Source organism: Mirounga leonina, unplaced genomic scaffold (assembly GCF_011800145.1).
Source record: "Mirounga leonina isolate KUSES-001 unplaced genomic scaffold, KU_Mleo_1.0 Mir_114, whole genome shotgun sequence".
NCBI classification, from domain to species: Eukaryota; Metazoa; Chordata; class Mammalia; order Carnivora; family Phocidae; genus Mirounga; species Mirounga leonina.
Window position 1 is genome coordinate 13894779 of NW_023270265.1, and position 19340 is coordinate 13914118.

The 19340-nt window shown below is 42.6% G+C and overlaps 2 protein-coding genes across 8 annotated transcripts in view; one reads left to right on the plus strand and one right to left on the minus strand.

Annotated features, from left to right (window-relative positions):
* Positions 1 to 8214, plus strand: part of MAPK8 (mitogen-activated protein kinase 8) — a 113151-nt gene extending 104937 nt beyond the window's left edge. For 2 of the 3 annotated variants that reach the window (XM_035023587.1, XM_035023581.1), the window contains exon 12: positions 3629 to 8214. In XM_035023587.1, coding sequence (XP_034879478.1) covers positions 3629 to 3774 — 146 coding nt within the window. In that variant the 3' untranslated portion in view covers positions 3775 to 8214. Of the gene's footprint in view, positions 1 to 3623 lie in introns of all 3 variants that reach the window. The other variant, XM_035023594.1, reaches the window with a different exon arrangement.
* An 8641-nt stretch (positions 8215 to 16855) lies between these two features.
* ARHGAP22 (Rho GTPase activating protein 22) overlaps positions 16856 to 19340 on the minus strand; it is a 169092-nt gene continuing 166607 nt past the window's right edge. For all 5 annotated transcript variants that reach the window (XM_035023620.1, XM_035023640.1, XM_035023650.1 and 2 more), the window contains one exon: positions 16856 to 17418. In XM_035023620.1, coding sequence (XP_034879511.1) covers positions 17190 to 17418 — 229 coding nt within the window. In that variant the 3' untranslated portion in view covers positions 16856 to 17189. The remainder of the gene's footprint in view (positions 17419 to 19340) is intronic.

The following is a 19340-nucleotide window of genomic DNA, read 5'->3' on the forward strand; positions in this document are numbered from 1 at the left end:
AAAAAAGGATATCCTATGGGTAAGATTTTTAACTATAGTTTCAAATGCGCATTTTGTTGTACTCTAAACATTTGTTTAAATAATTTCTGTGGCTTTCTGTAACAGTTTTGGTTATATTTGTTAGTTTTTATATTTTTTTATTTTTTTAAATCCTTGATCAGGAATGAGTTTTCCAAATTATAATATAGATTCTATTGAAAATATGAACAAATATATTTGTTAGTTTTTATATTTTTTTATTTTTTTAAATCCTTGATCAGGAGTGAGTTTTCCAAATTATAGATTCTATTGAAAATATGAATTGAAAATATGAATTTTAACAGCTTTTACCTACAGTTTAGTTGTAACAAAAGCTATATTTTGTAAATGCTTTAATAGCGGACTTAATTGGCTTTGTATTGATGTACAGTAGTAGCATAAGTAAATTACTCATGTTGGAAATTCGAGTGGGATTTGAAAAGTCTGTTATTTGGGAGACTTATACTTCAGAATGCTATATCCTAATGAATGGTACATCTTAAGTGTTGAATGTTTGAGTAAATTTAATTTCATGAGATAGAGCAGTTGTATCTGTTCTTAATTTAAAGAAATTGGATCTTAAAGAACACTTGACTGTGGTTATAAAATAAGTGGAAAGGACAGGACTGTAGGTTTCTAGGTTTCTAGACATTTTCTGGATTCTCAGTTATAGCCTGCAGAGAAAAGTGTTAGTGAATCAACCTGTTATAAAAGTATTCAGTTCTTGATTATATGCAAAAACAGAAGGAAGTCTTTGACAAATTAGAATATCAGATAATCACGATACCCTTTCAACTTGATTTTTAAAAATGAGGGGTGCCTGGGTGTCTCAGTCATTAAGCCTCTGCCTTTGGCTCAGTTCAGGATCCCAGGGTCCTGCCCACATCGGGCTCCCTGCTCAGCAGGAAGCATGCTTCTCCCTCTCCCACTCCCCCTACTTGTGTTCCTCTCTCGCCGTCTCTCTCTCTGTCAAATAAATAAATCTTTAAAAGATAATAAAAAAAAAATTAAATATATTATTTTTCCCACTTTCCTATCTTTATTTTGGTTTGGCTAATATTACAGTGAGTTTGCATGGCTTTGAGGGTATAGACACTCACTTAAGAGGGAAATGACCCAGCTACCCAAAATTAACCATTTTTCCTATTACTGCCATTCAGATATTTGAGAATTTCCTAGATTGCTTTAAAGCTCAGGAAAAAAACAAGTACTTTTTGTAGGTATTTGATTTTCAGATTAAAAATTTAACTCTTTAATGTTTAATGCATTTAAAAGTTAGTTTTGGGGGCACCTAGCTGGCTCAGTCCAGTAGAGCATGCAACTTTTCATCTCAGGGTTGTAAATTTAAGCCCCACGTTGGGGATAGAGATTACCCTAAAAATAATTAAAAAAATAAAGTACATAAACGTTAATTTTTAGGGGCACCTGGGTGGCTCAGTTGGTTAAGTGACTGCCTTCGGCTCAGGTCATGATCCTGGAGTCCCTGGATCGAGTCCCGCATTGGGCTCCCTGCTCAGCAGGGAGTCTGCTTCTCCCTCTGACCCTCCCCCCTCTCATGTACTCACTCTCTCTCATTCTCTCTCTCAAATAAATAAATAAAATCTTTAAAAAAAAAATTAATTTTTATCAGATTAAGAAGTTTGGACAAAATGAAATTTGGATTAAAAAATAGAGGCATGGGGCGCCTGGGTGGCTCAGTTGGTTAAAAAATAGAGGCATGAAAATGTATATTTGGTGGAACCCTTTTACGATATGAATATTTCAGTACCAGTCTTCGAAGCTAGCCGTGGTATTGTGTACTCTTCAGTCAGAACAGGCACATTCTCTAGTGTCCTAGGGATGGAATTTGAAGTAGAGGGTCAGGCCTGAAGTGTACTCAGTCTGCTTTTTTTATTCATTTTACCTTGTGTCAACTGCTCTGTCCCTAATGGTTCCATTCTTTTCTGTCTCCCAGCCCCCTCCCCAGCATCCTAAAGATTTGCCTATTCCCATGCCCCTGGCTATTTCCTTGTTGCATTTGAAGACAAGCTCTCAGAGGACCTTTTGTATTCCAAAGTGTTTATTGTCCATCATTAGACAGAATAGTAGGATAATTTCAAACACTGAGATGCTGGGTTCTGGAGCAGTGGTTTTCAACTGGCTTTGATTGTTTGTTTTTTTATTGTTGGTCACCATACAGTACATCATTAGTTTTTGATGTAGTGGTCCATGATTCATTGTTTGCATATAACACCCAGTGCTCCATGCAATACATGCCCTTCTTAATACCCATCACCAGGCTAACCCCCCCCCACCACCCCTTCCCCTCTAAAACCCTCAGTTTGTTTCTCAAAGTCCATCAACTGGCTTTGTTTTTAGCATCCTTGAGTGCCTAAAATTCAGCGCTAAAAATTCTTACTGCTCAATTTGGAAACCATTGCTTTTATTCCATAAATGTGTTAAGAACTATTGTATAACTTGAATTTAATAAACGCAAATTTGGAATGACCCTTATTTAGTGATCACATAGTTCAGAAATACCATAAAAAAGTACTTACCTAGAACATGAATCACCTTTAACATATTTCCCACCCCCCATGAGATTCCCTCCCATTTCCTAACCTAACTCCCTTGAAAGGATTTCTCTATTGGTTATATATTCCTGTGTTTTTTTTTTAATCCAGGAAATGCTTCTTAGCTATACTTTCACTAAAGGAAACAGTCTTCCCCTACTTTTTAAAAAAAAATATTTTATTTATTTACTTGAGGGAGAGAAAGAGTGAGAGTACATAGGGAGAGGGAGAAGCAGCCTCCCCGCTGAGCTGGGAGCCTGACGAGGGACTCGATCCCAGGACCCCGGGATCATGACCTGAGCCGAAGGCAGACGCTTAACCAACTGAGCCACCCAGGCACCCCAGTCTTCCCCTACTTGATCTGTTAGTAAATCATATTTGCTTTTATCAAGTATTTATTAGAGTAAAAACAACAAGACTAGGGCATTTTAGTGACCCTGGCAAGTCATGTAACCTCAGACAAACTGGGACAGTTGAACTCTAAGGCCCTTTCTTTTAAAATGATTTTAGCCTTTGTCTTGGCTTTTGCTTTAAAACAAGATGACCAGGGGGCACCTGTTTGGCTCAGTAGGATACATGTCTTGACTTTGACTTCAGCTCAGGTTTTGACCTCAGGGTACTGGGATGGAGCCCCAAGTTGGGCTCCCCGCTCAGCGGGGAGTCTGCTTGTCCCTCTCCCTCTGCCCCTCCTCCCACTCATGTGCTCTCTTCCTCTCTCTCTCAAATAAATGAATAAAATCTTAAAAAAAAAAAAAAAAAAAAAGATGTACCAGAATACTGTTTGGAGTTTACAGTGAGAAGATAAGTCATTTTTAGTAGGGCGGGCAGTAGTTTTTAACTTTGTGGGTCATATATGTCTTTGAGATCCTCTCTCCAACAAACTGCAGTACAGACAGTCTTCCATGTATTATCAGTATTATTCACGCACAACCTAATGAGCCTTTTCAAAGCCAAGAGGAAGAAGATTACTGACCACTAGAGGTAGCCAGTACAGTGTAGGTAGCTCGGTGTGCAACTCTGTCTGCAACTGATTTGCTGTTTTGTTTCTCATAGCACAGGTGCAGCAGTGATCAATGGCTCTCAGCATCCATCGTCATCATCGTCTGTCAATGATGTGTCTTCAATGTCAACAGATCCGACTTTGGCCTCAGACACAGACAGCAGTCTAGAAGCATCAGCCGGACCTCTGGGCTGCTGTAGATGACTACTTGGGCCTCGGGGTGGGGGGGTGGGGGGGGTGGGGAGTCATTGAGTCATTGATAGAACTACTTTGAAAACAATTCAGTGGTCTTATTTTTGAGTGATTTTCAAAAATGTAGAATTCATTTTGTAGTAAAGTAGTTTATTTTTTTTAATTTCAAGTGATGTAATTTAAAACTTAAGTTGTGTTTTAAAACAGCAACAAAACTGTATTGTATTTTCGCTGTAATTAACTGTATAATGTAAACCTAATTATTTTATCATGGTTTAAAATTTTTGCATATTTGCTTTATCTTATGCTGCTGATTTTTTTTTTTTTACTGAATTTGTAAGATTTTGTTTATCAAAGCAACTATTATGTGGTGACTTGCCTATATCATGAATTATTTAAGATTTTTATAGTTTTTTTTATTAGAACTTTATTTCAAATGTTTTGTTCATGATGTTATCCTTCAGGGTTATGTGCTTATCAATGAAATAACCCCAGAGGAGTGAGGGAAAATAACCTGTAGCCAGTTGTATTCAGGAATAACTACTGTAAATGATGAACGTGTTAAAAAACCTCCAATATTTGCTACTTGCCAATCCTAATTTAATTACAACAATTGGTAGGTATCTTACATTGTTTTTTGGGAAAAGCCCCATCATCTAAATGGCAGAATAACTCAGAGCATGTCTTTGAAGATGCTGGGCGTCTACTACCGCCCTCCTATTCCCCCACCCCACACAACAAAAGTTAAGTAAAAAGATTATGGTATTTTCTGCAAATTTGTGGCATGCTCAAAGCTTATGATCACATAAAGTCAAGAGGATACTTCATGAATAATACATTTCAATGCAAATAAACAGATGGTTCACTTCTACTAGCTATGAGCCTGTTTTTCTATACACTGAGTTTAATCTACTCAGGCTGTAGGTCCCAGCAGTGGTCTAGAGTCTGGTCTTTCCCTTTCCTGCAGCCTCAGGCCCTTGGACCTTTCTGGTTTCCTATCATAGTATCAGTCAGTTGAGCACCAGTTCTCAAGGTGTTTCTGGCCATTTGATTCTACCTGTAGCATAATCATATTTATACTAGCTGTTGGGAGGTTCCAAAGCCTACTTCAGTTTCTGTAGGTGATGTATCAAATGAGCAATATACCGTTCATCTGAAAATAGTAGCACACAGCCATATATAGGATATCATTTTCTAAGGACTGTTTCTTCACATTGAGCAGAGCAGGCATAAGTGGTGGTGATTTAGTCTGAGTCTTTGTTTTTTTATACCTGATTTTCAATAAAACATGCAATGTGGATGTTGACTAGTGTAAGAATGGTGCTGCTCCTGACAAGTGTATGTTAACTGTTTACATTTTATACCTGCAGGATTCTTTCTCCATAACTGAATTATTCTTAAGTAAATGTCATTGAAGTCTCATTATCTCTGAAATACATTCTCTGTATTGCCCCCAGGCACCTTTTGTTATTTTTGGAACAAGAGGGATTTCATGTAATGAACTAGGAAATGCATACTTAAGTAAGTGACAAGGTTCTAGGCAGAAAGCCCATGGGAATTCATGACCAACAGGACCAAGAACTGGTGCATCTCAATATGCAGTGTCTGATAGTTCGCTTGGCATGTTATTCGTATATTTAGTGCAAAATTCCTTTTGAGTTAGGTATTTTAGGTTATTGTTAATGTGCAATATTTAGGATTAAAATACATTAGCCTTTTTCTATGCTTTGAAATAGCAAGTTTGTTTTTGACGGTTTCAAGTCGTGATTTCTAGCCTCTTGAAGTTGTCAGCCTTTTTATCAATCCCTTTTCTACTCATACAACATGGTGCATTAATTTTATTAAGCAAATTAGAGTTTTGAGATTATAACACCTCTTGAATTACAGAAACAGAATTGGATTTACGATTTTAGCAGAAATTTGAGCATGAGTGTGTTCTTAGTTTATATTTGGCAGTTAATCAGCTTTATTTTCCCTGGGATAGATTGTTTCGCTGTTGCACTTTAACAGCTGACATGCTTTCAGAAGTTTCCCATATTTTCTGTTTGATTCTAGTAAGCCATCTCTGTTGATTAGAGATCTTGCTTAAGCAAGGAAAACCAGGTGTTCTTACTGTATCATTTGTTAAATGCCAGCTCCCCCTTGCCAACCAGCATGCTTCAGTTGATGCAGAGAAAAGCAACTCTTATTAGTTAGCATAGACTAAAATACTGAACAAATTCTGTCCTGAAAACAAAGGCTGTTAATTGTTGTGTGCCCTGGGTTTTTAAAATGCAGTATCTAAATACAGCTTTCCCTCGTCTCTTAAATCTGTTAAGCTAAAGATGTACTGGTTCTTTTGATTTTACAAGCTTTTTGAACCTTTAAAACATCTTAAACATTGTGTGTTGTTTTTTTTTAAGAGAAATTACAAATAAGATTTCTGTCAAGCAGTACTTATGTAAAGCCACCTTGCTTCTCTTATAACTTTGGTTTTTCAACATTATATATTTAATATACCCATTGTCTTACTGTCAGAAAATTATTTTGATTTATTATTCAACTTTCTATCATTTCATTATTCAGCTTTATAGGAAAGAGACACTAATTCTTTCTACATAGTTCTTCCTGGTTACTACTCTGTTACTCTCTAATGTATACCGACCATTTGTAAAATAATTGTGTTGTTGGGATTGCTTATTTAGAATATACATAAATAGAGCATCTCAACTCTTTCATACTGTTTGCTGAACAGTTCTCGTTTTGTCACACGCCGTTGGCTGCTGATTGTTCCTGGTATGCACTCTTCCAGGTTGGTTCAAGGCACAGTGCTTCACACGAGACTTCCTAAGAGAAATGCCAGCCTCTTAAATGAGGAGGCTACCCACACAGCCCCCTTTATAGTACAGAGAAGCTTGATGGTATGCAAAGCAGCAAACTTTACTGTAAGCCCTTTCATTATTCTCTTCCATGTTAATCCTGCTGTTTTGTCTAAGAAGATAAAGAGGACATCAGTGTCTGATAGTGAGATCAGAAGCGGGCAAGTGAAACTGTTTTGGGGTTACAGATAAGACTTGGTTTACACTGTCGGCCAGTATGTGCTATACATATGAAGACATAACTACTCAGTGTTGCCTAGGCACAAGCCTGCACAACATTTTGAGGTAAAGACATAGTCTATTTTCAAAAATACTGTTGTAGTTTGTGAGTGTTATTCATTAGTCACACATTAGCTGTAGAGTGAATGCATGAAGCCCCATAACCCCAGTAAACTCTTCTCAGTAGAAAAAGCAAACACCACTCACTGTTCTGTCATTAGCAGCCCTCTTAAATGTTGCCTCCGTATCCTTTACATGTTAGTGTACATTGTGTTTCTATGATCTCTCTTAGGTTTTTCCTGAATCAGAGGAAACTAATTTTTCCTTAATAGCAAGAAAGATGAAGAGGTAAAGGGCATTGAAGCAGAAATGTATAGTTTGGGGTACGATTAGAAAACTCACAAGGAAAACAAACGTCCTAATTAATTTCAAACTAACTGCTCTTAGTCAAGTGCTCTTAAGGAGAGTCTCGTAAGAGTAACAATTTCTGGCCATTTCTAGTTTAGATTCTCTTCGTTCCTGAAACTTCTGAGAAATATTACCTGTGGATTAGTTTTGCACAATGTTCTATTCTCACAATAATTTACAAATTAAACTAGGTTTTTATTGAACTACCTCACACTAATTTTCTATGCTTTCCCAAGTAAGCTATTGCCCTTATTGTAAGCTCTTTACTGAGTGTGAATTATAAATGTGTGTTAAATACTTTATAGCCAATGTTGACACAATACCAGTAAGTGTGTAAAATATATACCTTGCATCAGTAAGAGAGACTCACATGGAAAATCTTTCACTGTATATCTTGGAAAATTGTGTTAGATGTGTTCGTTGGACATTATTACTGTCTGTTTTTATAAGTAGAAACCTGCTCGTGGTATCAGTCCATTCTTTACATTTTACAAAAGGAATAAATCTTAGTAAATTTTACGAAGAAATAAATTACTTTTGTAGGCCCGATATTTGGTATATTTTTGAGAAGCTCTTAATCTTTTAGCTGAATGATGAAGTTAAACTGAACTAGCTGTCTACCTGGACTGTGACATCTATTTTCTCATTACAGTTTATCCTGTTCAACGGGTTTTAAAACCTGGAAACCTGCATATGATAATTGACATTTGTTTCTCTCCCTCTATGATACCATTCCTTCTTCATTCCTATTCCTTCCCTGTGTTCCATTCCCTCTTCTCTCCTCTCCTCTAGACAAAACAAAATGGGGCACTTTGTAGGGAATGCTGAGATAATTATTGTGGTTTTTAATCATTCATGCCCTAGTCATTAAACATGCACCACTGGAATGTAAACATTGTTACCTAGTATGTTAATTGGTTATAATATTTTAAATAAAAAAGAAAAAAGTGGTATGAAAAATATGAAATTAAGAGTTTTTTCATTGAAAACAAAATGTAAATTTGTGGTAAAAAGTTTTTCTGGGTAATCTTAAGATTCCTGTGGATTGGGATTAAAGGGGTAGTAGTATTAGGGCAGGTTTCTTAGATTTGGATTTATACAGAATGTGAAGAGCCTAAAATATCACCCTGGGTTTCTGGTTTGTCTAGTCTTGTTTTTCTTGTGTTTAAAATCTCTGGAGAAACTTTATCTAAAAGGAATTTTCTTCAGTGCCTTTAACCTAGTCCTTGGTAACCATGTGGGAGAGCAGCCATCATGGCCACTTGGTAAAAATAAGTTCAAAGAGGATCTATTTAAGAATAAACTGGGGATTTCAGCTTTGAGTGTATTTTCACCTTCGCCATATTTATATTCTCTTTGCCTGTGCTGGCCAGGATGTCTCTGTATGACGACACTCCTCTATCTTGCTCAACTCTTGCTCCAGAAAACCATCTTATCCATGCTGTCCCCACCCTCACCTGCACTCAAACTTCCCTGCTTTGAGGAAAGGACGGGACAGGGGATAGGTAGGTCTTTACGTGATCAGTGCTGCTCCATCAGCCGATGTGGTTGCCAACCTGGTGCATGCACTCACTCTGTTTTATCACAGTCATTGGAGAGGCCTCCCAAGGAGAGACTGGGTGACAAAAGCAGACATCAAAGTGTTGAGTCAGTATTCATCCAGTTGTAATACCGCAGTGATGCTAAGTAAGATGGGAGTAGTTATCCTTGTTAGTCTAGGTACTCTATTTATTTTAGTATTGTTCCTTCAAAGGTCCATTGACTTCATGTAAATAAAAATTGATTTGTACTGATTTTGTGGTTTAACATTTTTTTTAGCTTTACAGTTAACGTACCAAATCTCTTTGGACTTTGTTTGAAACTAAAATACTTCAAATATGCTTTGTTAATGTTAGAATTCTAACATTTAATTTCGTCAGTTGATGAATGCATATATGCCTAAGATCCTGTGTTGGAAGGTGGGGGTAAGGAAAGATACAAAAATGGATGACAGTCTGGTCAGCCTGATTGAATAATGTTGTGTAGAGGAACAGGAACCATGCTGAAGGAACACAGGGAGGGATTGATCAGAGGAAATGAGGGTTTTGCAGGGGAGGCATTTTTTGAGCCTTGGTGTAAGGAAGGGTATTCCCAGGTTAAGGGGAAAGCAAGGAGGTTTAAAAGTGTATGCATGGGCAAGGAAGGTGGAATGGCCTGGCATGAATGTGAGTATATGAAGAGAATACAATGAGAGGGAAGTCTGAGAAGTTGGGGATCAGAATTGAAACATTTGGAGAAATTGTCTTCCTTTTAAAGGCAGCAGGAACTTGTAGTTTGTGAGAAAGAGTAATGTGACCCTTGTTTTAGGAGGCACACGGATTGTGGGAGCAAGCTGGTTAGACTGGAGGTCTGGTGACTGGAAAGCCAAAGATACTCTGCTGAGGGAGCTTTTTGCACAGTGAGAATGGAAGAGAGAGGACTCAGGTTGCCATTAGCTAGGTAAAATGGCCAAGATTAGCATTTGGGGCTGAGCCCTAAGGATTTGGCAGTACACAAGATGTGCAGGGAAAGTAACATCCAACGATGTATTTTCCAGTTTGTACATCATAGTTTGAAGAGACTATGATGAAACACACGTCAGGTATGGCATCAGCTTGCCACTTAGTGTTTCAGGGTGGAAAGAAAGGAATAATTTCTCCCTTATTGCCTATACACCTCTCCAGTCTCTTCCATTGTGAGGTCTGTGTCATTTGCTTGTATGGCTCCATTTCCGTTAGTGTCATTTTGTGGACAGAAGGAAAAAGGGGATTCCTGTTGGGTATAACATATGTAAGACTTAGGGTTACCTGGATAGGTGGGGACATAGTTATGATTGAGTGGTAAAGCATCAGTAAAGAGGACTTCTGAAAAGTCAGGGAATAGAATCATGACATGAGAAAAATAGACTGAAGGATCAGAACGAAAAGGAAGAACTAAAAGCACATGTGTCTTGACAAGACAAGGTCCCAGAGAGGATGGGACCTACTGAATCCTATGAATCCAGGTTAGCCTGAGCTCAAGATGGTGAGTTTAGGCAATCTTGGACAAGTCTCAATTTTGCTGAGCCTGGTGCTGCTTCCTTCATCTGTCACATGAGGATGGGAGATGGTCTCACAGGGCTACTATAATGATGACTTCATGTACTTTTATAAAAAATAATCAGTGTATGCAAATGCAATTGCTGGCTTTGACCTTGGAAAGGAACAGAAATGGTTTAATGTAGAGAAATGTCGAAGAGCAAAGAAGGAATTTTATATGGTCTCCCACCTGAGAACTTTTGTACACTCTGACCTTCCAAGTCATTTTTTTCCATCCCAAGTAGTTCCAGTCTTTGTGTGGTTGGTAAGAGTAATTGAGAGAAATGCCTCATTTGAGAGAAATGCCTCAAAATCAATACTGATTTTTTTATATATAATTAGAACAGTTAAACATTTTGTTTTGGTTCTGTTTTCATGTAACATTCCTGCCGTTCACCCCATTCCAGCTGAACCTCCTCTGTGACATATACTTTACATCTCTGTGCACATGGTTTGGTTGCTTACTCCTGCATTTGCCTATTTTAAATCCTCATTGCTTAAGACTTAGCTCAGATAATTCTCTGATGAACCTTCCCTGCCATGACTTTTTCTTTCATATACCCAGTGCATGCTTGCTAACTCATTTATTCATTTGTTCACTCCCTTTTTTTTCCCACAGGATATAAGACAGCAACATATTGTGGGCCTTTTAATGTTCTGTGAGGGCACCCTGTGTGCTTCTCTTCTAGAGCTTCATTCTGGAAGCCCTTGGATGGAAGAACCTGTCTTGACTCCTAAATAATGCCTGGGAGGTAGGCATTCAATAAATGTTGGGCTGGGTAAGCCAATGACTAGGACCTATCTGTGCTATTTCTGTCCTCTGAAATGCAATATTCATGGCCCTCAAAATGTGTCATAAGGAAACTATATACAGCACTCTGAAATGACTGTAGTAATGTGAGCATGGGCTCTAATGCCAGATACCTAAAGTAGGATCCTGGCTTCACACTAGTTCCCTCACCTACAGCAAGTTGCCTAAACTCTGAGGCTCTTGTTTTCTCAGAAGAGGTTAGAGGGAGAAGAGGGTGACTCTTACAAAATTAGAAGACGATGATATGCCCCCCCATCCATTACCAGCTGCCTTAGAAACCTAAATAAATACACAACTCTCCACCAAGAGCAATGACAGATGAGGTGCAGGGCACATCAAGAATGAGGCATGCCAAGCCTCAAGTGGTTACTATGGAAGAAGGGAACCGGGAAGACACCAGTAGATCACTAAGGGGAGACAGAGATGTGGAAGTGGAGGACGGGCAGATGGTGCAGCCAAAGTAATGACTTCAATGACTCAATACCTAGCATCAGTTCTAGGTGGCTCTGTGTTGAATTAGTAACAAGATTCATGGAGTGCTTACTCTATGCCAGGCACTAAGTGCTTCTTAAGAGCTCACAGACTTTTTACAACTTTATGTGGTAAGAACTGTTCTTTCCCCTCTTGTGATCAAACCGAGGCACAGAGAAGCAGAGTAACTTGCTCAAGGCTACTTGACCAACCTGTGGTGAGGCCAGGATCTGAATCTGGGCAGTCTGGCTATAGTCTTCAGTTTGTAACCACAATGCTCTACAGGGGATACAAAGGGAAGACTCAGAAGTTCTATGTGAATAAAGGCTTTTGTGTTCAAGTAAGTTACGGGGCTCCTACTTACAGGTGAGCATGTTCATCATTTTTCAGGACTTCTTAAAAACTTTAGTATGCATTTTCACACACCTGTCTGCAACCATGTCCGTGTCCTCTGTCTTCCCAGTTCTTATCTCAGAAGCCAACCCTTCCACTTCCTTGCATTTTTTTTTTTTTTTCGGACTTCTCTCCTCATTACCACCCTCATTTCTTCATCATCTTTCCCTTTCTACTGAGTCATTCTTACCAGCAAACATGCTCTAGTAATTCCCATCTTTAAAAGGCCCTCTCCCGGGGCGCCTGGGTGGCTCAGTCGTTAAGCGTCTGCCTTCAGCTCAGGTCATGATCCCAGGGTCCTGGGATCGAGCCCCACATTGGGCTCCCCCCTCTGCAGGAAGCCTGCTTCTCCCTCTCACACTCCCCTTGTTTGTGTTCCCTCTCTCGCTGCCTCTCTCTCTGTCAAATAAATAAATAAAATCTTTAAAAAATAAATAAAAGGCCCCCTCTCACCCCCTTTCACTCTGCTACCCTATTTTTCTGCTCCTATTCACATCAGGACCTCTGTAAAGATTGATCTGGGCACGGTGTCTTCCCTTCACCCCTCATTCAGTTTTCCTGTCTAGTTGCTGGCCTGTCACTCTACTACACTTGGCCTGGACCACACTTCCCGGACTAGCTTCCCTGCAGCCACTCCCCGTCACCCCCACCAAATTTATCCACTCTCCACCAGTGGCCAAAAGAGCCTTGTTGGAATACAAGCCAATTCACGTTCATTGATTTAAAGCCTTCAAATGTTTCTACATCCCTTAAAATAATTCCACCTTGGGTGACAAGGCCCTACCTACAGTGTCTGGCCTTGCCTGGCCCCTGTCCTGTCTGTCCCCCATGCCCACAGGGGTGCCAGCACTCACGCGGACTTCTACAGCTCTTTTTCTTCCGCCTGCAGCTGTCTGGTTGCATGGCTGCCCTCTCTGTCCTTCAGTCTCTGTTCAAATTCACCTCAGAGAGGACTTCCGGACCAAATTGTCTAAAACAGGCCCTGGGATCAACTTTTTCAGAGCACTTATTAAAATCTGAATGTATCTTGTTTATGTGTACTTCTGTTAAAAAAAAAAAACAAAACAATTCAACTAAGTAAATTTAGATCTTAATGGCTTTATTCGATGATTCATAAATACTGGGCAGTATACAACCTAACAGAAATGAGCTCTGAGGAGTTGTAAAAAATGAAAAACTTTATAGGCAGAAGGGAGCAGGAAATTATACTAGACAAAAAAGCAGGTTGGTTATTGTAAGGTTGCTTTCTTGCAGGGGATGGTTGGGGTCTATCCAACAGATGACCTAACTAGTCTGGGAGAGCCCAAACTGTAAGTCTTGGTTTCGTGGAATGTGGCTGAGTATAAGTGACTCCATTTGGGACCTGTTGTCTTCTTTTTAATACTTCTTTATGTTCTGTCTTACCCCACTACAATGTAAGTTCTATGAAAGCCGTGACCTAGGTCTTGTTCCTTCTATCCCTACAAAATTGAAAGGCCTTGTGGATTTCTATAGTGGATATAATATGCAGCAGGGAAATCCTCTCCTGAAGCATATGGGTTAAGAGCATATTCCACCCTCCGTGACCAGATCCTTGCCACCTCTAGCCCTCCATCCTCCCCCGCCCCTCTCCTTTCTCTGTCTCTCTCTCTCACACACACACCCCTTTTGTTTTGGTTACACACATCAGCATACAGAACAGTTGAGGTGTCACATCTGCGGGGAGCTTTCCCTGACCTCTGCCATCGTCTGATTTAGAGGTCTCTTATAGCACTTACTTTGCATCCTGTGCACAGACCTCATTAAAACATGATAGGGGTAACGTTTTAAAACTATCAAGCCAGCATCTCTTCAGTTTGGACGAGTAAGTAAGAATACAGGCTCTTAATAAGACTCCCTGGGATGGAAGCCTGACTCCTTCACTGACTTGTGTATGGTTGTGGTCCAGGTCCTTAACTTCTCTGTGCTTCCAAAGTACTCAGCTCTAAAGTGCAGAAAGTAACATCGCCTAATCACATGTGAGACACCTAGACCTGCTGGCGCAGCAACGACTCTCTGAGGTTATCCTCATTTTAGATAGGACGGAACAGACCCACAAAGCTTAACTTCCCCAAGGTCTTCCAGCTGCACAGACCCGGCCCAAGTTCTTTGCTCTATGCTGAAAAGCTTTCTGTGGCTCTAGCTCTCCTTTCTCACCAACCACCACACAGTTTTGGCACCTCAGAGGTCCACCTGTCACAGGGCTTGGTGGAACATGGAAGTAGTAGCAATGGGCTTGGTAGGAAGGGCAGCGATTTCTGGCAAAGGTGGGGGCTCTTGGTGGAGACAAGAATGTAAGAGACAGCAGCATTATCATATCTACTTAGCTGTGGGCTCATATAAATGAGAAACTGTCCCTTTGTGATAGAACCACATAGGATATTAGGAGAACTCTCCAGGGGGCTGGGGCCCTGCATTAAAAGGAGGGGGAGTCCACGAAACATGTTGTTACAACAGTAACAGTAACAACTGACTCCATTTACTGCCCACAGGCCTGGGAACATTTATACGTGGACTCCATTCCGAAGCCCTTTTACAGTGTGGAGTATACAGCAGTCATGCCTGGTCCATTATTCAACAGCCAGGTAAAACAAGGAATTCTCTCTCTCTCTCTCTCTCTCTCTCTCTCTCTCTCTCACACACACACACACACCCCCTAAAAACTGTACTCTTAAAAAAAATGGACATTTGTTATTAAGCCAATTCCTTTTTTGTTTTTTAGTATGAGACTTATAACTTCCAGTTTTTGCTTTAAAGCCAAACACAAATTTTAAAACACTTTTGAAGTAATCTAAGAACAGAATCCTAGATTTTTGCCAATTTTATGCTATTGCATGGTTGATTTATCCACAATTTAGCAATTTTTTAACAACTTGCCTTTGCTCTTTCTGAAGCATTCCAAAAATGCAAAGGTCTTCAAAACATTAATTACCTATTTTTTCACATTCATAATTCACTGGTTTACTTAATTTGAAATGTCATTACACTAATAGGTACAACTTGAATCCACAGTTCGGGAATAGGTTGTTGAAATGTAACTCAGCTGGGGAGAACCCAAGTGGATAGGGACAGGGTACGAGGCCAAAGCCCATCGGCCCTGGTGCTGAACGTGCTTCACAGGCAGAAGTCCGTATGTTTTACGGATAGAATGGAATATGCTGGTTAAATGGAAACTGGAGGATAGAACTTCTACTGAATATTGCCTACTGGTTTTCGGAGAAAAATTGCCTTTGCAGATCCTGGTTTTGCCAGCAGGTGGCAGATGTGGTCCACAAGCTGGTTTTGGCCAGGCCTTGGCTGGAAGCTGAGCCTTTGCCAGTATGAATGGCTAAGAGCAGACAAACTTCCTTTTCATCGTGTGAACCCCCTTTTGTCTTTCCTGCTCCTTTGATAGCCTGGTGGTATCTTCTCTCCACGTCAAAGTTGGTATAATTCCAGGACTATGGTAGGGAGCCCAGGACCATAAAAATACACTGGTGTTCCCACCGATTTTCTCCTAGCCTCAGTTTCTCCTCTGAGCATGGGACCAGTTCCTATCTTGTTGAGGAATCAGTCACCTCTTTTCTCTTTCTCCTTGAATTTTACCTTCTGGGGAAACTGGTAACCCAGATCATCTGCTATAGATTGCCTGAGAGTAGATCTGGGTGTTGCTCTCCACTGACCCCCCTCCTCAAAGTTTCCCAAGAGAACTCTTGCCTGCTGATGCTGCTGGGTGCCCTTGGCAGGCATCTGGCTTCCTGGTTGGTAAGACCATGGGTGGCTCAGCAGAAGGCCTGTGGTCAGCCTGCCTCACCACTATGGGAGTTACCAGAATGTCAACTTGGGCCTGTGGGCTTGTACGCCATGGTATGAAGCCAGCTCTTCTCAGGAGCACCAAGACCCTGGCATTTAAAGCATCAGTGTTGTAGTTTATACCTGACTCTAGGTGGATGGGTGGTTGGGCCTGAGGGACTTTTCCAGAGATAGTGATCAGAAATTGGGGCACTTTGGTGCTCAGGATAGCAAGAGGTGATATGTAAGGACACTGAGCAGGAGTAAGTGAAGTGATGCCAGTCCTCTCCGCTCAGAGGCCACTCCTTTGTTGCTCCCTAAGTCCCATCCCTAGGAGCTCTGGCCCAGGCCTGCACATGTGTGGTGGTGGCCAGGTAAATACTTTGTTGAAAGCTCTGCCCTGATGGAGCCTTGAAGTCTGAGGATGAGCTGGAGAAGGAAGGTAAAATGGGCATGGAAGGAAGAGGGACTAGCACTAGCTCGAAGGGGAGTCTGCAGGGAAACAGGGCACCCAGCCTGAGGGGCGCCTGGAGGACAGAGAATGGGCACTTCCCATCCCCGTGGCTCTCTTTTCCTTCAAACACCCACTGTGCCCCCACGCATACCGGGTGCAGAAGTGAGGTATAGAGTGCCCATGCTGAGCTCTGACTCAGGGGCTCTGGCCCTGGAGCAGATGGGGGGCCAAGCAAAGGCAAGCAGGTTATGGTGGAAGGCTTGAGAGGAATTCCAGGCCAGACACCAGCTGCAGAGGCCCAGGTGGCTCAGAGGGGGAAGGAAGGCCTGACTTGAGGAAAATCGTCTTGCCTTGGGCACAGGGAACATGGAGCAAAACATAGATTTGCATAAATCCAGCGGGAACATGGAGCAAAACATAGATTTGCATAAATCCAGCTTCAGTGACTGTGACAACACTGTGTGTTCCTCAGGGTGCTTCATAACCCACTTCTGAAGCCCAGGCCATTCCACTCATGGCACACCTTGGGGACTTGCAACCCTGCGAGCAACTTGGTAACCCCCATTCTACATGACCACAAAGAAGGAGTCAGGCATCGAGACATCATGCTATGGTAGCAAATTTAATAACGAATGCAAAAAAGTACCCCACTGGGCTACTCAGATCCCAGGTGCCATCTGTTTTGGTGGTCACGAGACACCTGCCAGGCCCTGCATGGTCGGAGCAGCATCCAGATCCCATGTGGGGCTTGGGCTCCCAACAGTCCCCCTGGGGGCGTCAGGACTCCTCCCTCCAGCTGGCTCCAGAGCTCCTGGCACCACTGAAGCCCACGTCTAAGCTGCAGGGCCTTGTGGCTCCTTGTGAGGCTGGCAGCCATCTCTGCTCAGAGGCGGGTGAGCACCCTGTGGACGGGAGCTCTTTCCACTCCTTCACTTTGGGGCTTTGTCACCTCTTGCCCCTACAGTCAGGCTTCCCAGGGTTGAAAAAAACTCCTCCATTTCCTTCTGCAGCAGCTGGTTCCTCTTCTCCGCGTCTTCTCGTGCCCGCTCTGAGTTCCTCAGCTTTATTTCCAGCATTGTGTACTTTTTCTTTTCCTGGTCCAGTTCTTCTTCTAGCCGTGACATTCGTTTTCTCAGGTTGGCACTACCTTCTTCGAGTCTTTAAAATCAAGAAGAAAGACACTGTTTTAGCCTTTGGCTGGCTGGGTTTCAGCAAACATGTGCCTGCATGCATTCCTTCCAAAGGAGCTGGTCAGGCGGCCGGCGGAGGGGAAGGACACATGCAGACTTGGACCTGGCTTCTGGGACAGGCCTCACAGGCCTCATCAGCTCCTCAAAAGACCCGGGCACTCACCCCCACAGGACCTTTCCTCAGCCTGTGATCCAGAAATGCCAGCATGAGCATTTGGCCCTTTGGCGCTCAAGGCCGGGGGAGGGGGGGGGGCTCCCTGAGTCATCACTAAAATATAAAGTCCACTTACCCTCCAGCCCAGTCAACTGTCCACTGAGGAATGGGCTGCTGGCTGGCAGAAAGCAGGCCTGGTCCCCAAATGGAGAGGGAAGTAGGAAACTGTCCCCTCGCCTTTGCTCATCTGCGAGGCCCCTTATATTGCAGCCTCCCTCTGGCTGCCCCACCTCCCACGCACTGCGACTCAGGGGAAACCCCGTTCAGGTTGTCACCTCCACTACTCCTTGTCCTTCACGCCCCAGCTCAAATGTCCCACCCTCAGTGATACTTCTTTGGATCCTCCCCACAGACACGCTTCTCTGGATGTTGACACCACACTCTACAAAGGCTGGCACGTCTGTCTTTTCGACCAGATGACTACCTCCTGTACGGTCTTTGGGGCATGCTGAGCCCAGCCCCTGGGAACCAACACACTGGAGTTTGAGCCCCAGCCGGCTGTTTATGAAGCAACACAAACTGCTCTGAGTCCTGGTGTCCTTTCTGAAAAAATGCAGGGGCCAGCCCTTCCCCCAAGAGCTACAGCTACAATGGACAAAGAAGATCACGCACAGTGAGCGCACAGCACAACACCTGTAATGTGGTGTTTTGTAGTAAGTATCCATTCCCCATCCCGTCCAGGATGAGGCCCAGGCCTCCACCCTCAGTCACCTAACACAAAGCGTGAAGGCGGCAGGAAAGCTGCCTGCGCCCCAGCCCGCCATCTGTGGAGCACGGGACATGCTGTGAGACAGAAGAACCCCCAAGGTGAGTGGCAGCAGGGACCCCACAGACCCCTCATTGCATGTCCTCTGGATCCAGCCCCCTCTTCGCTCGTTCTTCCTCTCTGCCCTGGTGCACTCAAGCTCCGGCCTGGGCTTCCTGTATTCCTCTCTATGTGGTTCTTTGTGTGACCTCATCCCATCTCCAGACCCAAAGTATCATCTCCATGCTGACAACCCCTCAGCTTCACTTGACTCCACTCAAACTTCATAAGCATTGCACCTTAACAGGCCCACAGGTGGCTCCTGACTCTTCCTCTCCAAACCACTTCTGCAGTCCTGGTGTCCCACTCAGTAAACACCTTCTTTCAGTTACTCCACCAAAACAAAAAGGTCGTCCCTTAAGTCAGTTTTCTTTCATCCCCACATCTGACCAGTTGGCAAAATCCTCCAAGTATGTTCAGAATCTGGCTCTTCTATCTTGACTGCTGCCCCTTAGGTCCATGCTACCCACGTATCTAGCCAGAGCCCCACACTCCACCCCCCTTTCTCACACTCCCTTCATCCCCACTCTTTCTTCCACCTGCCTCTCCCACCACAGCCCTTGGGCTTCTGCACCTGGCCTTCCCTCTGTCCCAGCATGGCCTTCCAGCCCTCTCCCCGCCATGCTCCCCACTTCCCTTCACCCTGCTTTGTACTCCTCCTTTATCTAACCTTCTAACATACCATAGATTTTTAAAATCTATCTTGTTTATGGTCTCTCTCTGCCTCCAACCCTCAAACACCACCAAATAAGAATGAGGGCAGAGGTTTTGATCAGTTTTGGTCTTGGCTGTGTCCCCAGCATCTCGTACAGTGTCTGCACATCATAGACACTCAGTGAATTCTCTTTTGGGAATACAGGAATTGGCACAG